This window comes from Micropterus dolomieu, linkage group LG19 (assembly GCF_021292245.1).
Source record: "Micropterus dolomieu isolate WLL.071019.BEF.003 ecotype Adirondacks linkage group LG19, ASM2129224v1, whole genome shotgun sequence".
Lineage (NCBI taxonomy): Eukaryota > Metazoa > Chordata > Actinopteri > Centrarchiformes > Centrarchidae > Micropterus > Micropterus dolomieu.
Genome location: NC_060168.1, coordinates 35,647,305 through 35,670,141, shown reverse-complemented (window position 1 = coordinate 35,670,141; position 22,837 = coordinate 35,647,305). Strand labels below are relative to the sequence as shown.

Here is a 22,837-nt window from a genome sequence, read left to right as displayed (position 1 = left end):
TTTGGATGAGATGGTGGAGCTAACGGCCATGTGCGGAGCTAGCTAGCGTGCTTAGCTAAGTGCATCTGTAATTCACGTTAACAGCCATTTTAACAGGGCTGATAAGTTTGTCTAGCGAACAACAGTGTTAAAACTAAAGTGAACAGCCGACTCCTCATAAGCTTTTTCAACGGGGCTGGTTAAATTTACTTTATTATTTATTTGATCATTTTACTTGCAGAACAGGCTTTTACTAAATCATGATGATGTATTATTTTAATTAAATACATGCAAATATACTTTGTTGCCTTTTAGTTTATGGTTTACCATTAACAACGTGTGCTTCCAAGGGAGCTGCTACTGATTTTTATTTTTTTTTTCTCCGAGTTCACAAAAAATACTTTTTCTACTTGGAAGTCGGAAATTTTTGAGCTCTGAGTTGCCCGTTACGCAGCATAAGCGTGCCGGAGGACACGCCCACCATCTCCATGCCGACCAGAAGAGAGTGAGAGAGCCCAGACGGCCAAAACCAACACACACCAATCAAAAAGCCTCGTGATCCAAAAGGTCAAAATAAATCAAAACACATTCACTCTCATACCAAATGTCAGCAGGCAGGTGTCACAGCAGGGGGGGGCCATGACTAAACGCCTCTGAGGCAGCTGCCAGCAGGGACACACTTCTCCAAATTTAAAGGTTTATTTGCAGAAGTTGAAGTTAATATACAAAGAGAACAAGAACGCTATAATACAAAACACAGTTAACAACTAACAGGGATAAAAGAAAACAACATGTATGATTATATATTAAAAATAAATACATAGTCACATCAGGTCATTAAGTTTAATTTAACTATATATTTTTGTCCTGTGCAATCATATTTATTTTAGTGTATATATAATATACTACTATACAGTGTATTTTTCATTTCTATTTTTTATCTAATGTGTATTTTTCTGTCTGTTGTGTAGCTGGAGCAAGAACAAAAATCTGCAATAAATACTTCAACCAACCAGAACGATACTGTCACTGACAGCCAATCACAAACAAGCATTATGGAAGATGATATGTACAATGTGAACAGCTAATTCACACAGTAAATATTCAGGTGGATCCGCATCAAGACGCTGTGGTACCAGAACCAGATACATTTCCTCTGTCGGTTGTTTTCATTAGAAATTAGAATATATCGACCATCGTATGTTTCATTTAAATTAAGGTTCATCATCAGTAAATGTTTGTCTCTCTTGTCTTTCTGCTAGATTAACAACCAGGTTCTTTATGGGCGGAGTCACCAGAACGCCTCGGCCATCATTAAGAGCGCCGCCTCCAAGGTGAAGCTCATCCTGCTCAGGTAGGACCGCAGGGCAGCGACTCAGAAGTCTGCTCTTTCTTGTCTTTTAAAATAATAAAATATTTGCCATACATAAACAAATCCTCTACATTGTGAATGCGTAATTAATTTTCTATAGGAAGGAAGGTAAAGAACCGTCGATGTCCGTTATCACTGCTCTCAATGGAGGGATTTCAAATCTTAACCGATGGGACTAACGATCTGCGATCCCGGGACTTGAGATCTCACAGAATCTCGTGTGATCAAACGTGACTTCAGACAGAAACAAACGTGCAGCTGGTTGACCAAACTAAAAGAAGAGACTCAAGCTGTGGAGGAACTCGAGGCTGAGAATCAGCAGGTTTATATGTTTTATAGAGCTCAGCTCGCTCTCATTGGCTGCTGAGATTGTGTGTCTGTTGAGTCGTTGTCAGGAGGGCGAATCGGACCCAACATTGGCCTAATTATCCTGGCCAGCGTTACAGACGGCGTCTTCTCGTGTTTACTTTGACTCCTAGACGGGTGTTTGGAATCCTTCATATAAAACTCTGAACTTATTTACTGTAGGAGGCTCGACCTGACTCACATCGTTTTGTACGAGTCCTCGTTTCCCCGGAGCAGTGGCAGACAGTAATTAAGTACATTTACTCAAGTCCAAATTTGCAGTACTTGTACTTTACTTGAGTATTTACTTTTCACGCCACTTCCTCCTCCTGCTCCACCTCAGAGGGAGATCTTGTACTTTTTACTTCACTACATTTGTCTGGCAGCTTCAGTTACTTTACAAAGTCAGATTTTTACACACAAGAGAGTTTAAAAAATATGATTTGTTATAAATTATACAAGAACAGCTCGATTATCAGATAGACATCTATATTAACCGACAACAACTTTGACGGTTTGAGACATTTTTCATGTAAAAACATCTGATGGTTCCACAGACGTGAAGATTTGCTGCTTTTCCTTTCAATTTATTTGCAATAATGTTGATCTTTGTGCCGTTGGTCGGACAAAACAAAGCATTGAGAAGGCGTCACTTTGGGTTCTGGTGTAACTCTGACAACATTTCTCATTATTTTCAGAATTTAAAAAAGAAGATTGATCCAGAATGAAAATAATCCTCAGCTGCACTCGCATATTAAAGAGTTAAAATGAGCTCAACAACTACAGCAGCAACATCCTTCTTTACATTAATGCATGACGAATAATAATAATCTAATGTATAACAGAAAAACAGTCACAGGGGACATTTTCTTTTACGTTTAGTACATTTTCCTGATTATACTTGCATACTTTTACTTCAGTAACATTTTAAATGCAGTACTTTTCCTTAAACAACCACTTCTAAGGTTAAAATAAAGCAGAATTTTCCTCTAAGGATGTCTCCAAAGTTTACTCCGTTATTCGTTTCCAGGTTAGACTGAAATGATGAATCTGTGTGTCAGAAGAGAAGAGAACATTTTACACTTACAGTAAAATGAGAAACACTGTTGTGATCTTAAAATGATCGTGACTGTTGGAGAGTGGAAGACATAAAGGATCCAGGGAGAGCAGGAGGAGGAGGCAGGGAGGGAGTGATGTGTTCAGAGAGAGGAGAACGTGAAGTGTTTCTTAAACGGCAGCACTCTCTTTTCAATTAAAAAGCCGTCTCCCTTGCTGCCGGCGCCAAAAGTCCCTGAGCTGGTGGAGCCGACCTGAGGAAGACGGGCTTCCCTGTCTTTGAGTCCGCGGCCTTTTGCACGGTGCTGATGGAGGGAAACTGAAGGTGTCACATTCAGCAGGAGCTCCTCGACCACCTCTGGGTTCTCTCCTTCTGTGACTGCTCTGCCTGCATTTCCTCTGATTCTCTGGGTTTGATCAAATGAAACTGTATCGATCCTCGTGCAGGAATTGGGTCATCGCAGCAGCAGCAGCAGCAGGCGGCGGCACCAGGATGCAGACGAGAAAAGAACAAATCAGAGGAAGTTAAAATAACATTGAGGAAACCTGCCAAGTGTCCCGACGCTGCTGCGGCTGGAAGCTCAGAGCCAACATGGCTGCCGTCTGACGTGAGAGACGGGAACAAACCCGCTGCAGCTGAGTGATGACAAGAATCCAAGAGGCTTCTTCAGTTCTAACTGACTCCCAGGTTTAAACGATGAAGATCCTCTGAGAACATCCTCCTCGGATCAGCTGGAAAATGCAGCGTCACAAAGCTGCAGACAGGACAGCGACGCTACAAACACATGATGATCTTATTGACCATGATGCATTGCTGCAGATTAAACTACCCAACAGGGCATACTGTGCTTAAAAGCAGAAAAATGCAACATCCACATTAAGCCAGCGGGAATATTAATCCAGAAACATCAGATCTGTGGAGAAACACTGCCTGGAACATGTTACTGCAACATGAGTACTTTAAGTACATGTTGCTGATAATACACGCATACTTTTACTGAAGTAAAATTTGCATGCAGGACTTGTACTTGTAGCAGAGTATTTTCACACTGGTGTTAGTACTTTTACTGATGTAAAAGATCTGAATACTTCTTCCACCTCTGACAGTATTTCAATCAAACAGTTTAGTTTGAGAGCTGCTCAGGGACATTTTCCACGTCCGTCCAACAGCTGTGGGTTGTTGTTGTTGTTTTTGGAGTAGTATAGTAGTGTTTAATACTTTTCACTCGCAGAAACCGTCGTGGTCATTGTGTGAACAGGAGGAGCACATCAGAGTCGAGTCCAACATTTTGAACGTGATCCAAAACTGACCCGTAGACAGTCAGAATGAACCCTCAGCCACTTGAAGTGTTTCAGGGGAATCTGAGGCCTGTTCAGGATTTTAAAAAAAGCCAAGAAACATTCGTCACGGACTGAAGTCTGATCGCTCACACCGCACTGGACACGTACTTAATCACATCTCTTCCCGGGTGTAAGTGCGTCAGTTAAAGTCCTGTGGAAGAAGCCTTTACAGGGTCGGTTCCCTGTGGTAACTCTGAAAGTAGACTTCATTCTCCCTCTCTGCTCCACAGATTTTAACATGTACGTCACACTGAGCTGTTACATCAAGTCAAACGTGTGGCTTTGACTCGGATGACGACGACAGTCCAACGCATCTTTGTAGTAGCGTCCATGTTGATTCCTACTTGAAAGCACATGAACTCAACACTCGGGACAATCCGAGGAGCACATGAATGCAGCAATAATGTGTCAGTGTTTTGTCTGACAGAAGACAAACATTTCATTTAGTGCAGCTGCAACAGATGTTTGTGAAGTGCTAATCGGTGTCAGGGATTGTCTGGGGAAATCCCATGAGCTCCGCCAATCAGATGGAGTCGCACCACACAAAGATCCCTGCAGGCAAAGAACGCAGCTGGAACAACAGTCAGATTTTGCCTCGGGCTGTGAAACGTCACTGAGCGTCTGTACAACATGATCTGATCTCCACCCCGAGAGCATTTAGCTTCAGTCTGTTCTGACTCATGCTAAACGAGACGGGGACGGCAGCCTTCCTGGAACTTCAAAGTCCAAAACCCGCTGTCTGATCTGAAGGCAGAGTCGTCACAGGCGGCGGCGACAAAGCTGCGCGCTCAGCGTCACACCGTCACAAAGCGCTCAGTTTAACACGCCGCTGAATTTAGAGTTAATGAAAGCCGACGGGAGGAGGCCGTCCTTCACTTTCAAGACGAGTCCTTTGAGAAGGGAGAGGAGCCGAGGACGGGGGATCTGCGACAGGAGATTAAACCCTCCCGGTCCTCCGCCTCCTCCTCAGCTGCAGAAATGAGCTTTCTGCTGCAGAGATTGATTTGCAGCTTTGAAGCGAGCAGGTGTGGTGAATTTTACCAAGGTCTCATTAAGACCAAAGCCCCTCTGTCAGGCAGGATTTAAACTGCAGGCCGGCCGGGGCTCGGCTGCCAGGCACCGATCCAAGAGGATAATCACACTCGAGTTTATCTGCAGAGGTTCTGTATCTGCTGTTTTACCTGGTGCACTATGAAACAGGAAATACCCCCCCCCCCCCCCCCAGAACAACAGCGAGAAAACACCAAAGGGAAAAAGGGGAAAGAGTTCCAGGTGAACTTGTTCTGTCACTGAATTACTGAAAGACTGAAGATCTTAAAAACATGACGATCCTCAGGAAAGTTCTGCAGCTTCTGTTTCTCTGGTTTCGAAGCTGATTTGTGGACGTTTGTTCTGGACGGTCATCAGATCATGATATCCTCGGGAACTGGAAGTCAAACTGAATTCAATGTTTTCATGCTTTTATCTTGTATTGTTTTTGTATTATTGTCTCTTGGGTATTATTGTCTTTACACTTGTTAAAGCACTTTGTAACTTGTTTTTGAAAAGTGCTCTACAAATAAAGATTATTATTATTATTATTATTAATTATTCAACATGTGTTTCATGTCTGTGTGATCTGATCTGGCTGAGTTAGGACTCTGAGAAGAAGATTTCTGACTCAAATTCACCTCACGCGGTATCTTTGCCTCCCCTTCAACTCTCCAGGTTCCCCCTTAAGCTGCGTTCACACTGAAAGCGAATTTAATATTCGCCTCGCTTTACTCGCGCGAGTTTGACCGCTGGACAATTTGAGTGTTCAAACACACACGTGTTTTAAGCGAATAAACACAGCCGCGGATACTACAGCTATATGAACACAAAATTGCAATAAACGGATCAAACTGATGCTGAAATAACTACAATATGATGCCGTTTTGTTAAACATATGAATTCATACTTTGTCAGGTCTGTCAGCAGAACGACAACTTTTAAAATACGTGTTATCTGAATGGAGTTCAGGTCGATCAGGGCTACGCTATGCTAACTTGTTCACAGTAAAGTACGACAGCTGGAATAAAGTTACAGACATGTTTTCTGAACACACCAGGTAGGTCAACCTCCTCGCTTTCTTTTCTCCCAGTGACGTCCAGCTTTGTCCGGTTTTTATATAAATACGAAGTAGCAGTCCAGCAGAACTCGGGTGCCATCCGACGCTAACAACAACAGTGGAACCGGATGTGAACGGAAGCTGCCGACAAGCGCGAGTGAAGATAAATCAAGTTGTGATTCCAAAAACTAAAGTAAAAAGCTAATTTAATGAAAGCATTTAACTCCGAGCTCCTCCAGCTGGTAAACGGCGTAGCTGTCAGAGCAGAATCCAGACCGACTACGGGTGTTTGTGTCCCCCGTGCACGTCCCCGTTCTTTAGCAGCTCCCTGTCGGCCAGTGGATCGTCATGACGGCGCTCGCCTGGTCCTCTCCAAACAACGCTCCGAGGCCGCCGGTGACGTTTGGACAATGTCACCGCAACATCGCGTCAAGCGAATTTCTCGCCCAAGTTGAAAAATTTTAACTTGCGCGAACCAGCGAATGTTGCAACAAAACACCTCATTCGCGCCGCCTGGAGCGAATTTGCATCTTTGCATTGACTTTGTGTGTAATCAAGCCGCCCAAAACGCTGGATTCGCTTTTGGTGGGAACGCACCTTTTGGCCCTCGATATACTTGCTTTTAACTACACGTTCGCGTCCGCAAGATGGCGTCCATGCGTTCCTTTGGAGCGCAGGTTGTGCACGCCCCCGTCTCCGCGAGTTGCAGTTCAGCACATGAACATGCGGCCAGTATGTCGACCTGACCAGCAGGTCAGCAGAAAACTCCTGCTCCACACACCGGCCAGGTGGTGGCGGTGTGTTAAACGCAAAAGAAGAAGAAGAAGGCGGTCAGCAGCAGGCTTTAAAGAAGGAGATTTAAGGCGGGATGTTTAGAGTAAAACTCCTGGAGCTAGTCCGCAATTACCGAGATCGTTATGACGTCTCATTAAAGTCACAACCTGCTCGAGTGTCGCCGTGTTTGGTTTGTTTACAATGTGCAAGTTCAGAGGTTGTCAATGAAGATAATCCGGTCCTGATCTGCCACCCTAGTGGATTCACGTTTAATCCTCCAGGTACACGCAAAGTACGCGGGCAAGTTTGTGAACACTGCCTGTCTACGACTACGCATTGTTAAAAAGCAAGTATGTCGGGGGCTTTAGGAGGCTTCAGTGTTTGTCCTGCTGGACGTGGATTAGGATTACCATATGCTGTAATTTCCCAATGGTTAAAATGGTAAATGAGCTCATCGCTCCAGACGGAGTTAATTTACAGAGGAGTGAATATTTTATCCCCCCCCCCCCACCCTCGTAATGTTTAACCCATCCGAACGGGGTTTCTGTGAGAGACTGGCATGAATATTTCAACCTGTGCTGACAGAAAGGACCCTGGAAACAACGCAGTATGGTATGTAGGTTGTCGAGTACCCAGGGATCTGATGATGCAGATGAAACCACATAAACAAGACTTCATGCTGATTATTGCAGTGAAAAAAAACATCAGAGAGGAGCAGAAGGATTAATCAGGACACGCTTCTGCTTCTCTGTGATTTGCAGCTGTATTTTTAATAAATGTACTTGACGGTCTTTGGACCAGAGTGAGTTATTCTTCTTATTAAAGCACTGCTGCAGACTCTCTCACTCTGGGAATAGTCATCATCATCATGAAGGTGACTTCCTGACCTTTCCTCTAGCGCCACCATCAGGACAAATGTCATTTTAACCAACACTTCGTTACTGGTTTGAATATAAATTTTCTCCATAAAAGATACCTTTTTCTCTCGATTCTAGGTAAGAAAGTACCGTAGGTATCGGGAATCCAGCATGCAGAACATGCTGACAAGTGCAGCGACAGCTCGGCCTCGACTCGTCATGAAGAAAAACAGCAAGAGCCGTGTATAGAAGAACTTTATTACCATTATTTTAGTTTGAGACAGCTGGCCACTGCTGTGTCGCCTAGCTAACTATGTTCCATATGATGTTTCCAACAGCTAAAGGCTACCGTGTTTAGTAGGGGTGTGGCGAGACACTTAACCCACGAGACGAGATTCGAGAAATCTTTAAAGCTGAATTATATGAAAATTTTGAGCGTTAAACACTTTATTTCCTGCATTCTGATGAATGTTTATTTTATTTCTATAAAGAGAAACACAAAATTCAGGTGGCAGGTGACGCTTCTTTAACCCAACTCTACCAGAATAAGTCAGTGCTGCTCTCAGATCAGTTTCTCCTGTAGATCAACTTATTTATCATCATCCCTGCTGAGTCACGATTCAGTCTTCCCTCCTCTTTGTGTCTTTGTTTGGGGAAGTGACCTCTTTAAATGTGACTGTGGCTCCTTTTCACCTCAATGAGAAATTCTATTTTTTCTGCTCATGTTCAAAACTTCAGAATCTCTCCCACAGATCTGTGTCTCCGACAGGTCCAGAGAAAAGGCAGAATGTTACCAGACTGACGTCATCATTTGATGAGACGTCTACCTGCCCTTTACTCTGCTGTGCGTTACGTTCCTGATCCGCTGGTAGTAATTTTATCCCCTTCAGACCGTTTGACCGACGCAGGTTGGGACTGCACGCTGCACGTGAAACTGAAAGTAACTGAAACAGTTATATTGTGCAGTTAACACACAGAGACAGAGCTGCGCTTTGGTTTTTAGATGTTCGTAGCAAAACTCGACCAGCTACGTCATCACTCGTCACAGCTGTCTGGACTCACAGCGCTAGTGGTGCGGTTGGTTACTATCAGGGCGTACGCCGGTGTGGCATCAGCTGGGCGGAGCTGATTCGCTCCATGAGTTTATCTTATCAGTTATACATTTGTATTTCACTGCGTGAGAAAATTTATGTGTGGCTAGACAGCAATGAGAAAAATGTCAATTGCATGAATCTCTTTTTTCCTGATGAGAATTCTCGTCACACCCCTACTGTACATGACTAACTTTTCATCAATACTTGCTTTAAAAATTATGAGTCTGAACTTTTTAAACAAAATTCCTGAGGACTGAGTTGTGATGACCTCCTTCCTCCCCCGATAGGCCTACTCATAAAATGCACAGACCTCAGCAATACTGAATCTCCCTCCAAGCTAAATCAAATGTTACACCCATAGAAAAGCTGCAAGACAAAGCTCTTAACGTTGGCTCGTAAGCATGATCATTTTGGCAGAGCTTGCTAATGCGCAAGTATGTAAAGGTTCAAACATTCAGTCCCTCATCAAAAGAAAACAAATAATAATAATAATATGCTGGTACAACTTCATTACAGACTGAGTGAAGGAACATCGGGCCTGAAACTTTGATCTTGACGTGTTTTTACAGGCAGTAAAATGGAGGTTTCATGCTCTAATACAAGCATTGTTCCTGCACTTGCCACAGGAATGGATCTGCAAAATGCCTTTAGATGTCTGAACAATGTTCTATTTATATTACAAGCGGTTCTGTAAAAAAGGAAACCACACCATGATACAGTCTGACAGCGTCCGGACGTCGATGCTGTACAGTAAAACCTTCGTGAAACAGAAGCTGAGCAGCGCATGTTGGACATGTTGGATATTTGCTCTGCTGTTGCTTCTGCTCTCAGAAAAACAACCTCAAACAGCATTTGGAATTGAATCATTTATTATTGTTGAAGCAGCACCAGCCAATACAATCATTTTTCACCAGGAATATAAATGAGACAACAAACCGAAAGAGGCGGCGAGACGACCTGAGAGACGAGCAGCAGCAATCAGCACCATCACCAAAACAGATTTATCACCGACAGACAAATGAGACGCGACTCTGCTCCTGAGGCTTCCAGTCCCTCCTCATGTACCGCATGCCATCACAAACAAGTGACTTTATTGCATTTGTGTCAAACTCTTATGAGATTGCGGTACAAAAAAGCCCTCGACCCAGCAGAAACCAGGCGCTTGGCAAAGACATTGCACTCATACATTTCATAAAAATGTGACAGCTGGCAGAAAACAACAACAACAAGCCATAAAAAGGCACTTTGGGCACAAACCTCCGGGACAGATGCTCCGTCCCTCACAAGGCCAAACACGATGTCTTTGGCAGGAGGTTTATCAGCTGTGATTCAGTCATATGGTCTGTGTTAAACTCTTAACGCACTTCATCCAAAAGCCGTAGACAAGCGTCACTTTGTCCAAACCTCGGCCAAAGACAAAGACACTACGAGGGATCACATTAACCTATTTCAGTGTCCTACACGGTCTAAAATGTTACTGCCACTGTTTACTGTTCACCGGGGACTGAGTCTGAGGCTGCGTTCAGACTGCAGGCCAAAGTGACCCACATCTGATTTTTTTTGCCTGTATGTGACTCAGATCTGATCTTTTTATGACAGAGTGAACTGGGGCAGCACGATATTGGAAAAAAAATGACACTGCGATATTTTTCTTTTCTGCGATATGAAAGAATACAGCAATTTTCACCAGATGACTTCATTTGCTCTCTGCGAAATGAATTAAGCATCCTAGAATTATTGGGGTGATTTTGTAGGAAATGAAAATAAATTGGCTCAAAAATGTCTTTATAGTCTGAATACTTTTTTGAGTGCTACCAATCCTTTCTAAAGCTTTTATGCAGCAAACATATTTTAAAGAAATGATGAAAATAAAATTTAAAGAGCAGCTATACACCACATTTCTTTTGTATCAAGCAGCAAAAAAGTTGAGGTGTTTGAAATAATTTGACTTGCTTGACATTGCTTTGTCCTGCGACGTGACTATTGTGCAAGGCCACATTGTGATGACGATGCTCAAACGATATATTGTGCAGCCCCAGTGTGAACAGGCCAAGTCACATGGAATCTGATCTTTTCCAGTTCGGAATTGGGCCACTTCCATATGTGGTCCAAATCCGATCCAGATCGGATCTTTTTAAATGAGTCTGGACACTCAGGTCGGAACTGATGCGACTTTGACGTCACTCTAGAGCAGCTGTTGTCACAGGTCTGCTGCAGACGGTGGACCCACATTCCAGGAAACAGACCAAGTGCGACTAAACAGTTTCCCAGAGTGAAGGCTAAAGATCAGGGGACTGAGTCCTAACTGTACCAGAGTACAGGCTAAAGACTAAGAAGGACTATGGCTTTGTTGTCCCAAAGTTCAGGATAAAGACCAAGCGGAACTGACCCTACGATGCAGAGAACTGCGTTAAGATTGGGATCCCACAGGCGGTTTTAACTGCGCTGCGGGCGCCAGCGGGCGGTTAAAAAATAAAATAAATAACAGCGGACCTTTGCATCCACAGAGACCGTCTGGCGGGCCGCCATCTCGGTGAGGTCGACTTAGCCAATAAGCTTCGTTTTTGTCGTAAGATTGAAGTAGAGAAGAAGAGTTTGCTTTGGCGGAGGCGGTCTACACAGGAGCTACAGAGACATGCAGGACATCAATGATTCGTCTCTTCAGTACGAAGAGAAAGAGCTCGCTTACAACATATTATAGAATATTGCCTGTTTTTATCAATATTTCAATGTTTTGGAAGCTTTATGTTATTTGGAACATGGTTGTGTGGAGAGAAATAATGTTTTGAAGATAACTCCCAATAAAAGTGAACATAGAAACAGTAAATGTGGCCAAAAAATGGACATTCACCTGGTGTATTTTTGAAAGATTGTGTAATAACTGTTGTATATCAGTTTCTTTTCATCAGATTTACAGTTACAGTTGTTTTCCAGGTGGATTAGAAGATATTCAGGTGCATTATAATCTACCTCATGATGGTTTTGATGGTTTATTGCATTAAAATAGAGCTTTTTTTACCAGGCGAGGATGAAAATATCAGATTTTTTCTGTATTGCATCTCCATGTAGTCTGTAATGGGAAAATATGTTAATGTACAATGGATTTATATTCCTCAGCTTCTGACCTTTCAAAGGAGACCAGATTATGCATCTGGGCCTGATGGTTGAGGAGATATTACTGATTTATTTTGGGTTTGTTGTTTTAGGTGTTTTTCCTGGAAGTAGGTGGCAGCGACCATGAGGTTAAAGCGAGCGCATGCGGCTGCTCCCCAGAACGTACTGCACGGACCTGACTCGAACCGGCAACCTCTGGTACGGGAGGCGGACACGCTGACGAGGAGGCTAAACCCCGCGGGCACTGGCGCCAGTGCGTCTCTTAAGGTGTCGGGGAGCGAGGTTTACTCACTGCGCAGTCTCGGCAGACTGAGCCGAACTTGACCCAGAGTCCGGGGTAAAGACGTAGAGGGACTGAGCCTCTGAGTAAAGGCTGAAGATCAGGCACTGAGTTTTAGCCTCAACTGTCCCAGAAGTCGTTTATCACGTCAATGTAAATTAATCTGCCAGAGACTTTAGTTTATGTTGTTTTTAAACAGGAAGTTTTATTCAGTAAAAACAAGTTGTCAAATTTATACCAGCACTTCTGTCACATCTGATTAACAGCAACATTTTACAAACTGAAAAACTTAAAACAACAAATAAAACCAATCTATTTAATTTTATGAAAGACCTATTGAGAAACTGAATATTTCAGGAGTTTACTTTGGTTTCAGAAGACAGTTTAGTATCTGTGCTGAATCTGCTGTTTTACTAGAACCAGGTCAGTTTTGGTCACCCTGACTTACATATTATCTTACATATCAATCCTGTGTAAATCAATGTTCCAGTAAACCGGGTGTAATTCTTTAGATTTAATTATTAATTTGTTGGCAGTGGTGTAAATGATTCCACAGGCCTCCTGCAGCAGCATCACATTCAGCTCCTCTGCTCACTTTGTTGGCTGCTATGTTTTTATAGATATTAATAGCCGGTCTAGTCAGTAAATACGACCGAAATGCAGACCTTCATTTTGCTGAATGAAACACAGACATGGAGAGTAAAGTCCTAAATCACAAGAGAGATCCCCAAGTAATATAAATCCTGTTTAAACTGGGCCTCCCCAGCTTGACCCATTGAAGAAATTAAAATGAAGGTAAGTCCAGAATAAAATGACTTCCCCCCTCAGTCCAATCAGAATAATTCTCTACAGTATATCAGATGATTTGTTTGATTTTAAGACAGGAGAGAAGTTTTTAAAATAAACCCAGTCAGAAGAACAACACATCTTTTACCAAACAGCTCAGGTCCCTGCAATAAACACATTAAAACCAGCAGCAAATAAGCTCCTCCCACAAACAGCTAAACCCTCCAACCAGCAGCCAGAAGAAAAGACCCCTCACGGCCCCGTCCAACCGCATCAAACGCACCCAACCAAGCCCACAGAAACCAGAGGGAGGCAGCCAGGAAACCCCAAAATTCCAGAGAAAGAAAGACCGAAGGGAGGCGAAAGGAATGAAAGTACAGAAAGACGTCCTCCACTCTGAGCTGTGACAGGCCTGTAACAGGCGGGACGGAGGGACTGCTGGTTCAAACAAGTCCTGCAAAGACAGAAACACACACATTAACAGCCTGTCTGCTAAAGTACAACACCTAAACAATACAGCAAGGTACACTGAGACACGCTCGGAGACACGCTGGCTCGAACTCTTTGAGATACTCTGAAATAAACAGAAATACCTGTGGCTACAAACGACATGGTATAAAATACTGAGATACTCTGAGAAAAATGTAGATAACCTGAGATAAATGGAGACACTCCGAAGAACCATAAACCAAACAGTTTATTTTCGGCAATGTTCCAAAAACCCAGGGAGAAAATCCAAGCGGCTTTTTGCCGAGGGAACCAGAGCGACGCTAACTTCTGGGTGAGCCTACAAAAAATACGTCTCATGGGTGCTTTAATCTTGCTGCAGAGCTGCAGTCTCTGTTCATTAGTCAGTGTAACTTAAACTGTACATTTCCAGCTAAACTGAGTTTTACCGTTGACCATTTCCTCTCTGCTCGCCTGCCATTCGTCGGTCTTGTGCAGAGTTTTGCGTGCATGCCATACGGCCGACAGCTGCGTGCACGTCGCGGTTCCTAGTAGCTGGCTGTTTACAAACGATAAAATATTCTGTGTGTGGTTCATCAACGGTGATAAATTATCTAAACGTCCCGCTACGCCTACTCATGCGCACTGACGCCTAGGATTTATTTACACACTTTAAAAACCTTTATTGAAAGTTTTATTCTTTCTACATGTTTATTTCCAGCATTAAACGTTGAAATGTTTATTGTAACAGGCTGTATATTAACTTATTGGCAGAAATCTGGTAGTTCTGTGTAAAATCAGACGTTGAGCACCCCCATATCGCCAAAATGGCGAGATCCTCGTTTCACTGCGAAGCTTCGACAGTGAGATTGACAGTCGAATCAGGCTCCGCCCATCGAAGCATCGAATCTTAAGCCGTCAGTCTGCGTTCTCGTCTGTTCTTGTGAGACGCCATCAGTTGCAGCCAAAGTACTGTTCCAATCCAAAGTCCGCATCGAGCCGAGTACAGTCAAATACCCGGATGTGTTCTCGCTCCGCCCGTTTTACCGAGCCTGCATCGGCGGTGACTTGTGTGGACTAGATAGCCAAGTATCCCAGAACGCATTTCGCCGCCAAAAAGCGGAAATGTCGGAGGAGAAAACTCACAACTGTAACTTTTATAATCCTGCTGTTCTCGTGTCACAGTTTTTTTTATGCGGGAATATAGTTGTTTAAACTCCAAATACGTGGTCGATTTCTCAAGACGGAGCCGAATTTAAAAATTGCTACGACGTTTTCGGAGATTTGTGAGGTCCCGCCCGCTAACGGGTCCGGACGCCATCAAGTCCGCTGCTGCTCCAGTTGCTGAATGACGGACAGCGTGCCCCCGTTCCTGGAAGTTTGTCAAACAGAAAATATTTAGATATTTAGTAGATATACACCAAAGTTGTAGTTGATCTCAGGACTAAATGATAGACAAAAGATCTGCTTCACTTTAACACCGAGGTTGATTTTCAGGTTTTCAGTGTAAAGGAAGCCAAAGAGCGCCAGAGCTGAACAGCTGACACTAATTACAGAGTCACTTACTGCTATTTGGCAAAACACCACTGAACACACACACACACACACACACACACACACACACGGGGAGCTCGAGTGTTTAATGACCAATGAACAGAGCTCTTCTTTCTCTCTTCCAATATGGCAGATGGGAACTTTCAGTCTGTCAGAAGATGAAGGCGTCAGCTCAGAATAAACACACACACTGCAGCCTTTGTGATTTTCCTAAAAACCAAACTTCCACCGACAGCGAAGAAAAAAAGGTGCATGTAGGTAAAGTGAAGCAGAACAAACAAACAAACCGACCAGCTCAGGAAAATTATTTATAGCCCTTAAATCTATACTGAGACTTGATGACTTGAACAAGACGGTTTCCCTGAATCACCGTATCTTCAACAGCTGATCTAAATATACGTGAACTGTTCCACGTTATTAACATTAAGCTCCTTGCTGTATTTTCACCAACTGCACTGCGGCCACAAACAGTTAAAGATGGAAGGAGACAAATTCAGCGCTGCAAGTACAGGTTATTTTCATTATTCTTTTATTAAAGTAGACGTCTTGTCTTGTCTGACCAACAGTCCAAAACTCAGAGAACTGATCAGAGAACTACGATATCAAACATTCCTACATGTGAGAAAACTGCAACCAGAGAGAATTTAAAAATATTCTTGACCATTAATAATTAACAGTTACCCAATATTTAATCAGGTGATCGGTTTTCTATCATCAGTATTATTTTAATACTGAAATAGCTTCGGATATTCTTATTATTTCTTAAACTGTGGTATTTTGTTTGCACGGTGACGTAGACTCATTTATAACATAGTTTTTAACTAGGAAAATTTCAACACTGGATCTGACCCTGGATCAGCACAAGATCAAATAACTAATATATTAATTAATTAATATATTATTTTATAAGGAGCTGAAATAAAACAGCAGACAAGGAGAATTTAATGAAGAGTAGAAGAAGATGGACCGCTGCACTATGAGCTACAGACTAATCAAACTATAATTGGTTAAAAGTACAGCATGTGTGTGAGAGAGAGAAAGAAAGTTTTTATTAATGAGCTGGTTTCAGCTGCCCAAACGCTGCCAGAAACTCCATTAATCAACAGAGAAGAAACTCCAGCTGCAGCCGATCATTAATCAATAAATCATTACAGTCAGGAGAGTCCAGAGTGCCGCAGGCTCCCCCTAGAGGCCGCAGCGTTCATGACAGCCACAGCATGAACAAACAGCATACCAGAGATGTTTCTATTCTTAGAGTCAGAAGGCAGTTTTCACTCTGCAGCCATACTTCTGTAGTTTCACGCCTCAGAAACAGACAGCGGAGGAAACACGGATCCATAAAGAGAAGTGCAACAGGAACCGATTTATTTGAAAGCAGCAACTACAGAAGCAGAAGGGTTTAAAGTCAGAGGTGGTGGTGCCTCAGCTGTCCGGTCTGTTTAAGAAAATAAACTTTACTTTGATTTGTTTTGCAGTCTTAGCTTGTAGGAATTGGTTTTGCCAGATGTCTGACTGACTACTATCAATACTGATATAGAAATCAATCAAATACATCTGCAACAGAGGTGGGACCAAGTCTTTGTTTTACAGTCCCAAGTCAAGTCCCAAGTCGAGACAGGCAAGTCCCAAGTCAAGTCGAGACAGGCAAGTCCCAAGTCCAGTCCCAAGTCGAGACAGGCAAGTCCCAAGTCCAGTCCCAAGTCGAGACAGGCAAGTCCCAAGTCCAGTCCCAAGTCAAGTCCCAAGTCGAGACAGGCAAGTCCCAAGTCAAGTCCCAAGTCCAGTCCCAAGTCGAGACAGGCAAGTCAAGGTCAAGTCCCAGGTCAAGTCCCAAGTCCAGTCCCAAGTCGAGACAGGCAAGTCCCAAGTCCAGTCCCAAGTCGAGACAGGCAAGTCCCAAGTCCAGTCCCAAGTCCAGACAGGCAAGTCCCAAGTCAAGTCCCAAGTCCAGACAGGCAAGTCCCAAGTCCCAAGTCCAGACAGGCAAGTCCCAAGTCAAGTCCCAAGTCCAGACAGGCAAGTCCCAAGTCCCAAGTCCAGACAGGCAAGTCAAGGTCAAGTCCCAAGTCGAGGTCAAGTCCCAAGTCGAGACAGGCAAGTCAAGGTCAAGTCCCAAGTCGAGACTGGCAAGTCAAGGTCAAGTCCCAAGTCAAGACAGGCAAGTCAAGGTCAAGTCCCAAGTCAAGACAGGCAAGTCAAGGTCAAGTCCCAAGTCAAGACAGGCAAGTCAAGGTCAAGTCCCAAGTCAAGACAGGCAAGTCAAGGTCAAGTCCCAAGTCAAGCCTCAAGTTGAGACAGGCAAGTTAAGGTCAAGTCCCAAGTCAAGTCAAGGTCAAGTCCTAAACTTTTGAGTTTCGAGTCCTTAACACATCATAATGTGCTCTTCACCAAATTGAATACCATTTCATATTTTTAACAAGAGTTAATCTTGTACAGAAAAAAGGCAGAGAAGCAGTTTCACACAACACATTTTGTATAATTTCATGAATTAAACGAAGAGTTGATGCACACAATTTTTATTGATATCATCATTTATATTTGGGGTTGAGGAGGGTGTCAAGTCAGTTTGAGTCAAAAGGCTCAAGTGTCCAAGTGAAGTCACGAGTAATTCATGTTAAAGTCGAGGTTGAGTTGCAAGGCTTTTTGATTTTGTCAAGTCAAATCTAAAGTCTAATTTGTGAGGCGGGTCCACGCCTTTTATTTGTAATTGAATACATTTAAATATGCAATTTAAAATCTAGCTTAATCACCAAAACACATGAAAAAGCTGCAGCTACCGAAACCTGCTAATCCAGTTTCCTTTAGCAGGAGTTCAGCTGTTTTTCCTCTGTCATGAATTGATTCAGCTGCTGCGTTTTGTGGCTCTGTTTGTAGTTACTGCAGAGATTACGCATCTCTATGGCAATAAAAAATAAAGCAGGATTAAACTGTTGACCGTGGCAGCACCACCACAACACGGGGCGGCGGAGTCGTACATTATCAGGCTGTGAGTGTCGCACATTTATTATAAATTCAGAATAAGTGTTTCCATTCATTGTCATCACCTTGGACGCTCAGTGCAGGCGCCAGAAACACTGTTGAGTTTCTGCGAAACCTTTATGTGCAGGTGTGTTTATGTAGAGAGATATTTGAGCTTCATCATTCCAACCAGCAGAGCAACACTGACACATGAATGCATTTGTAGAGGATTTTGTCCCACTGATGGGACTCTATCAGGAATATTTCATGAGATTTTTTGACATGAACCACAGCGCTGGGTGGCCTGATGCACGTCACAGATAACAGAAATACTGAATGTTTTGTCCAAGGGGGGTTAGCGAGAGTTTGAACAGTGAGGCCGACCAAAGCCTGCATGGAGGGTTCCATGTAGACCCAAATACTGACATCAAAACCCATCAGGGGAATCTAAAAAACCTATTTGGCCATCAGTGACAGTGTCTTGTCGGTGGGCTGATTAAACAGAGTTACAGTTGAAGTCAGACGAACACACTGAGCCAGAAGACTTTCTGTTGGTGCAGCCGTGCAGCGACCAGAATTACCGGGTTTCTGCCGTCGCTCTGCGTCTTAAATTGCTTCTTAAACTGCGCGATCATGCGCAGCAGACCCTGGTGCAAACAGGAAGTAGCCATGTAGCAGTCCTACATAGGACCAAAATTAGCTTCACTGCTCTCCAGTCAAACCGCGGAGTGGCTTCCTCCATTAATTATACTGTCTATGGTTTTATCACCAACTGAATGCGTCTTCTCTGGATTAAGAGATGACCTCAACGAAATCCAACTGAACGATTAAAGTGTGTGTGTGTGTTACTGACCTCTGGCCTGCTCCAGGTCAGGGTTCATCTGCTGCTCTGATTGGCTGGGAGGTCTGTAGGGCGGGGGCTGTCTCAGAGGGGGCGGGGCTGCACCTGGTTGCTGTATTGGTGTAAACAAACAAACAAACTCTGTGACCCAGTCTTCATAGAACATATCAGAGGAGTTGAGCTGTTAGTGGGTATTAGTGTTGTGTTTGATGGCAGTGAGAGGGATTAGTACATCCCCCTCCCAGTCAGTCAGGCATGTTGAGGTTGTGCTGCCCTCTGCTGGCGTCTACAGGACTGAAAGACTAGACTTCTAAAGCACTGTCAGTCTGTTTTTGTTTTGTTAGTGAAGATGAAGACAGGCGAGAAGAGAGGAGACGTTGTGACAGCCATCTTTCCACAGGGCTCAAGGATTCTGGGAGAACAGAAACTTCTACGAATAAATAGACACCAGTGCCTTCCTAACGTGCCACTACAGGTGAGGTAATTCCAGTTCTTACCGGAGACTCTTTCTTCTTTGTTTTGTGTTTATTGTAGCTGGAAGCTGTTAGAGACAAAGGCTGAAACAAACACACACACAGATTGTGAGACTTGCATGTGCACCAGATTTATATATGTGTTTGTATTTACAGATGTGTAATCTGTGTGGACTGGATTTCTGTCTGCAGGGGAGGTGAGATCGCTTTTCGTCCTTTGTATTTTTATGTCCTTTAAGACCAAAGCCTCCCACCGTCTGTTACAGAACAGATCCTGTCACTTCCCCAGGGGTTAAAATGGTGTCCTGAGTGAGGAGCACAGTGAAGATTTCCTCCCCCACCTCCCTCCCCCCGCCGGGTTATGAACGGCCGTCTGAATGAGGTCGAGTGTGTCGGTGTTAGTACCCGTGGAGTAGCTGACAGGCTCTGCACGATGAAGACGACGGGGCTCGGAGCCGATTTGATGGCACTGACCGCCTCCTCGTGACTGGCGGCGTGTAGGTCAACACCTGACACCTGCACGCACGCACGCACGCACACACACACGCACATGACAATGTTGTGATAGGAAGCCAAACACTTATCTCAGGTGTGACACTGTGTAGACAGAGTCACCTGTCAACAAATTAAATCTTAAGCTTCATGTTTCTTCTCTAGTGATGATGTCTGAAAGTGAGACGTCAAGTCAGGAGAAGTCAGTTTAAACACTTATTTTGCTGCAAAATTATTCCATAATTTCAGGATTAAAATGAGATTATGAGTTCTGATGTTGGTTATTTTCAGACATGCTGCTGTTTGATGACGTTTGAAGATTTCTCCTCTTAAACTCTTCATCTAATGATTTCTCTCTCTGCGGTTTCACTGGTTCGCTGGTTATTCAGAGTGAAGGCAGAAGCACATCACATGACTTAACAAAGCCAATGCAAGTACTGCAGCTGTCGACGTGGGTATTAGACCCAGCCTTACCTCCAGGATTTTGTCTCCGGTCTTCAGACACTTTGTTTTGGCAGCAGGACTGTTTGGCAAAACCTGTTTGATGAAGATTCCCTTCAGCTCCTCTCCGTTCTTCAGACGCTTGATGACATGGTGACCTCCAACGATGCTCAGACCCAATGACTGACCCTCCTCAGGCCACACCTCCACCCTGCGGGGGCAGGAAGACTGTTTATTACCCACTTGTCTGTCCCACAAACATGGGACAGACAAACATAAATAATCATTAATTTTTTTCTCCTCAGTCATGACACCACACAGCCCATTCTGGGTCCCCTGGCGTTACAACTGCTGGAAACTCTGTTGCCCAATCCCAACCTCGGGTTATTCCCTCTGGCAAAGTCTGCAGACTCACGCCTAAAGTTCACTGACTGGCTGCGTGGCGTTACGGCTGTGCCGCGGCCGCCGTCGCTAATCGCAGCCATTCTTGTCAATGCTTCACCAGAGGAGGCCGCAGCGCGTCCCACAAGCGCTTCCCACCGCTCCGCAGAGAATAGGTAGCAGGTCTATTTTTGAGGCTAGCCGCCTCAAGCAGCGCAGAGCAGATCGAACCAGGCAGGAAGTCGGAGACAGAACGGCAGGGTTCGAGTCACGTGGGAGCCAGTGGGAGCTCAGCTCCCATAAGGAGGTCTGAGCTCCCATGGAAGCAGTGAAATCATGCGTCTGTGGGTCTAATTCATTTATCAACAACCATTATTTTGAGTCACAAATAATGTCTTGTAATTAGTGCTATTATTTACATTAAACAAGATAAACAGACTTAAATTAACACACTTTCCTAATGAACTCCGCTGCGCATCGCAGGACTGGCTGCCCTTCTCCACCATCAGCCACTATTGTGCGCACAGTTTTGACCGAAAAACTTGAGGCCGCGACACGCAAAAATTAACTATTGTAGCCTACTGTATAACTCTGTATTGACTGCAGCTTATTTGTTTAATATTTATTGGCTTTTTGATGCATCCTCCTATTAGTACAGCACTACAAATGACAATATACTTGCTACTGTGTGCCGTGGTCAGCCTGTCAGTGCTCAGACCAGACGCCGCACCCTGCATCAAACTGGTCTGCATGGCTGTCGTCCCAGAAGGAAGTCTCTTCTAAAGATGATGCACTTCAGTTTGCTGAAGACAAGCAGACTAAGGACCACATCCTGTGGTCTGACGAGACCAAGATAAACTTCAGATGGTGTCAAGCGTGTGGCGGTGAGGAGTACAAAGACAAGTGAGTCCTGCCTACAGTCCAGCACGGTGGTGGGAGTGTCCTGGTCTGGGGCTGCATGAGTGCTGCCGGCACTGGGGAGCTACAGTTCACTAGCGCCGTGATGTCGTCATGGAGGAGTGGAAGAGGACTCCAGTGGCAACCTGTGAAGCTCTGGTGAACTCCATGCCCAAGAGGGTTAAGGCAGCGCTGGAAAATAATGGTGGCCCCACAAAATACTGACACTTTGGGCCCAATTTGGACACTTTCACTTAGGGGTGTCCTCACTTTTGTTGCCAGCGGTTTAGACATTAATGGCTGTGTGATGTGTTATTTTGAGGGGACAGCAGATTTACACTGTTATACCAGCTGCACGCTCGCTACTTTACACCGTTATACCAGCTGCACGCTCGCTACTTTACACCGTTATACCAGCTGCACGCTCGCTACTTTACACCGTTACACAAGCTGCACGCTCGCTACTTTACACCGTTACACAAGCTGCACGCTCGCTACTTTACACCGTTACACAAGCTGCACGCTCGCTACTTTACACCGTTACACAAGCTGCACGCTCGCTACTTTACACCGTTACACAAGCTGCACGCTCGCTACTTTACACCGTTATACCAGCTGCACGTTCGCTACTTTACACCGTTATACCAGCTGCACGCTCGCTACTTTACACCGTTACACAAGCTGCACGCTCGCTACTTTACACCGTTACACAAGCTGCACGCTCGCTACTTTACACCGTTACACAAGCTGCACGTTCGCTACTTTACACCGTTACACCAGCTGCACGTTCGCTACTTTACACCGTTATACCAGCTGCACGTTCGCTACTTTACACCGTTATACCAGCTGCACGTTCGCTACTTTACACCGTTATACCAGCTGCACGTTCGCTACTTTACACCGTTACACAAGCTGCACGCTCGCTACTTTACACCGTTATACAAGCTGTACTGTCACTACTTTACACTGTTATACAAGTTGCACGCTCACTACTTTACACTGTTATACAAGCTGCACGCTCACTACTTTACACTGTTATACAAGCTGTACGCTCACTACTTTACACTGTTATACAAGCTGCACGCTCACTACTTTACACTGTTATACAAGCTGCACGCTCACTACTTTACACTGTTATACCAGCTGCACGTTCGCTACTTTACACCGTTATACCAGCTGCACGTTCGCTACTTTACACCGTTATACCAGCTGCACGTTCGCTACTTTACACCGTTATACCAGCTGCACGTTCGCTACTTTACACCG

General features: G+C 44.3%; 1 protein-coding gene across 1 annotated transcript in view; it reads left to right on the top strand.

The window, feature by feature from the left end:
- LOC123957332 (inaD-like protein) overlaps nucleotides 1–22,837 on the top strand; it is a 55,073-nt gene that overhangs the window by 6,379 nt on the left and 25,857 nt on the right. Inside the window, exon 3 of the mRNA XM_046030025.1 lies at nucleotides 1,242–1,333. Within this exon, the coding sequence (XP_045885981.1) occupies nucleotides 1,242–1,333 (92 nt within the window). The remainder of the gene's footprint in view (nucleotides 1–1,241; nucleotides 1,334–22,837) is intronic.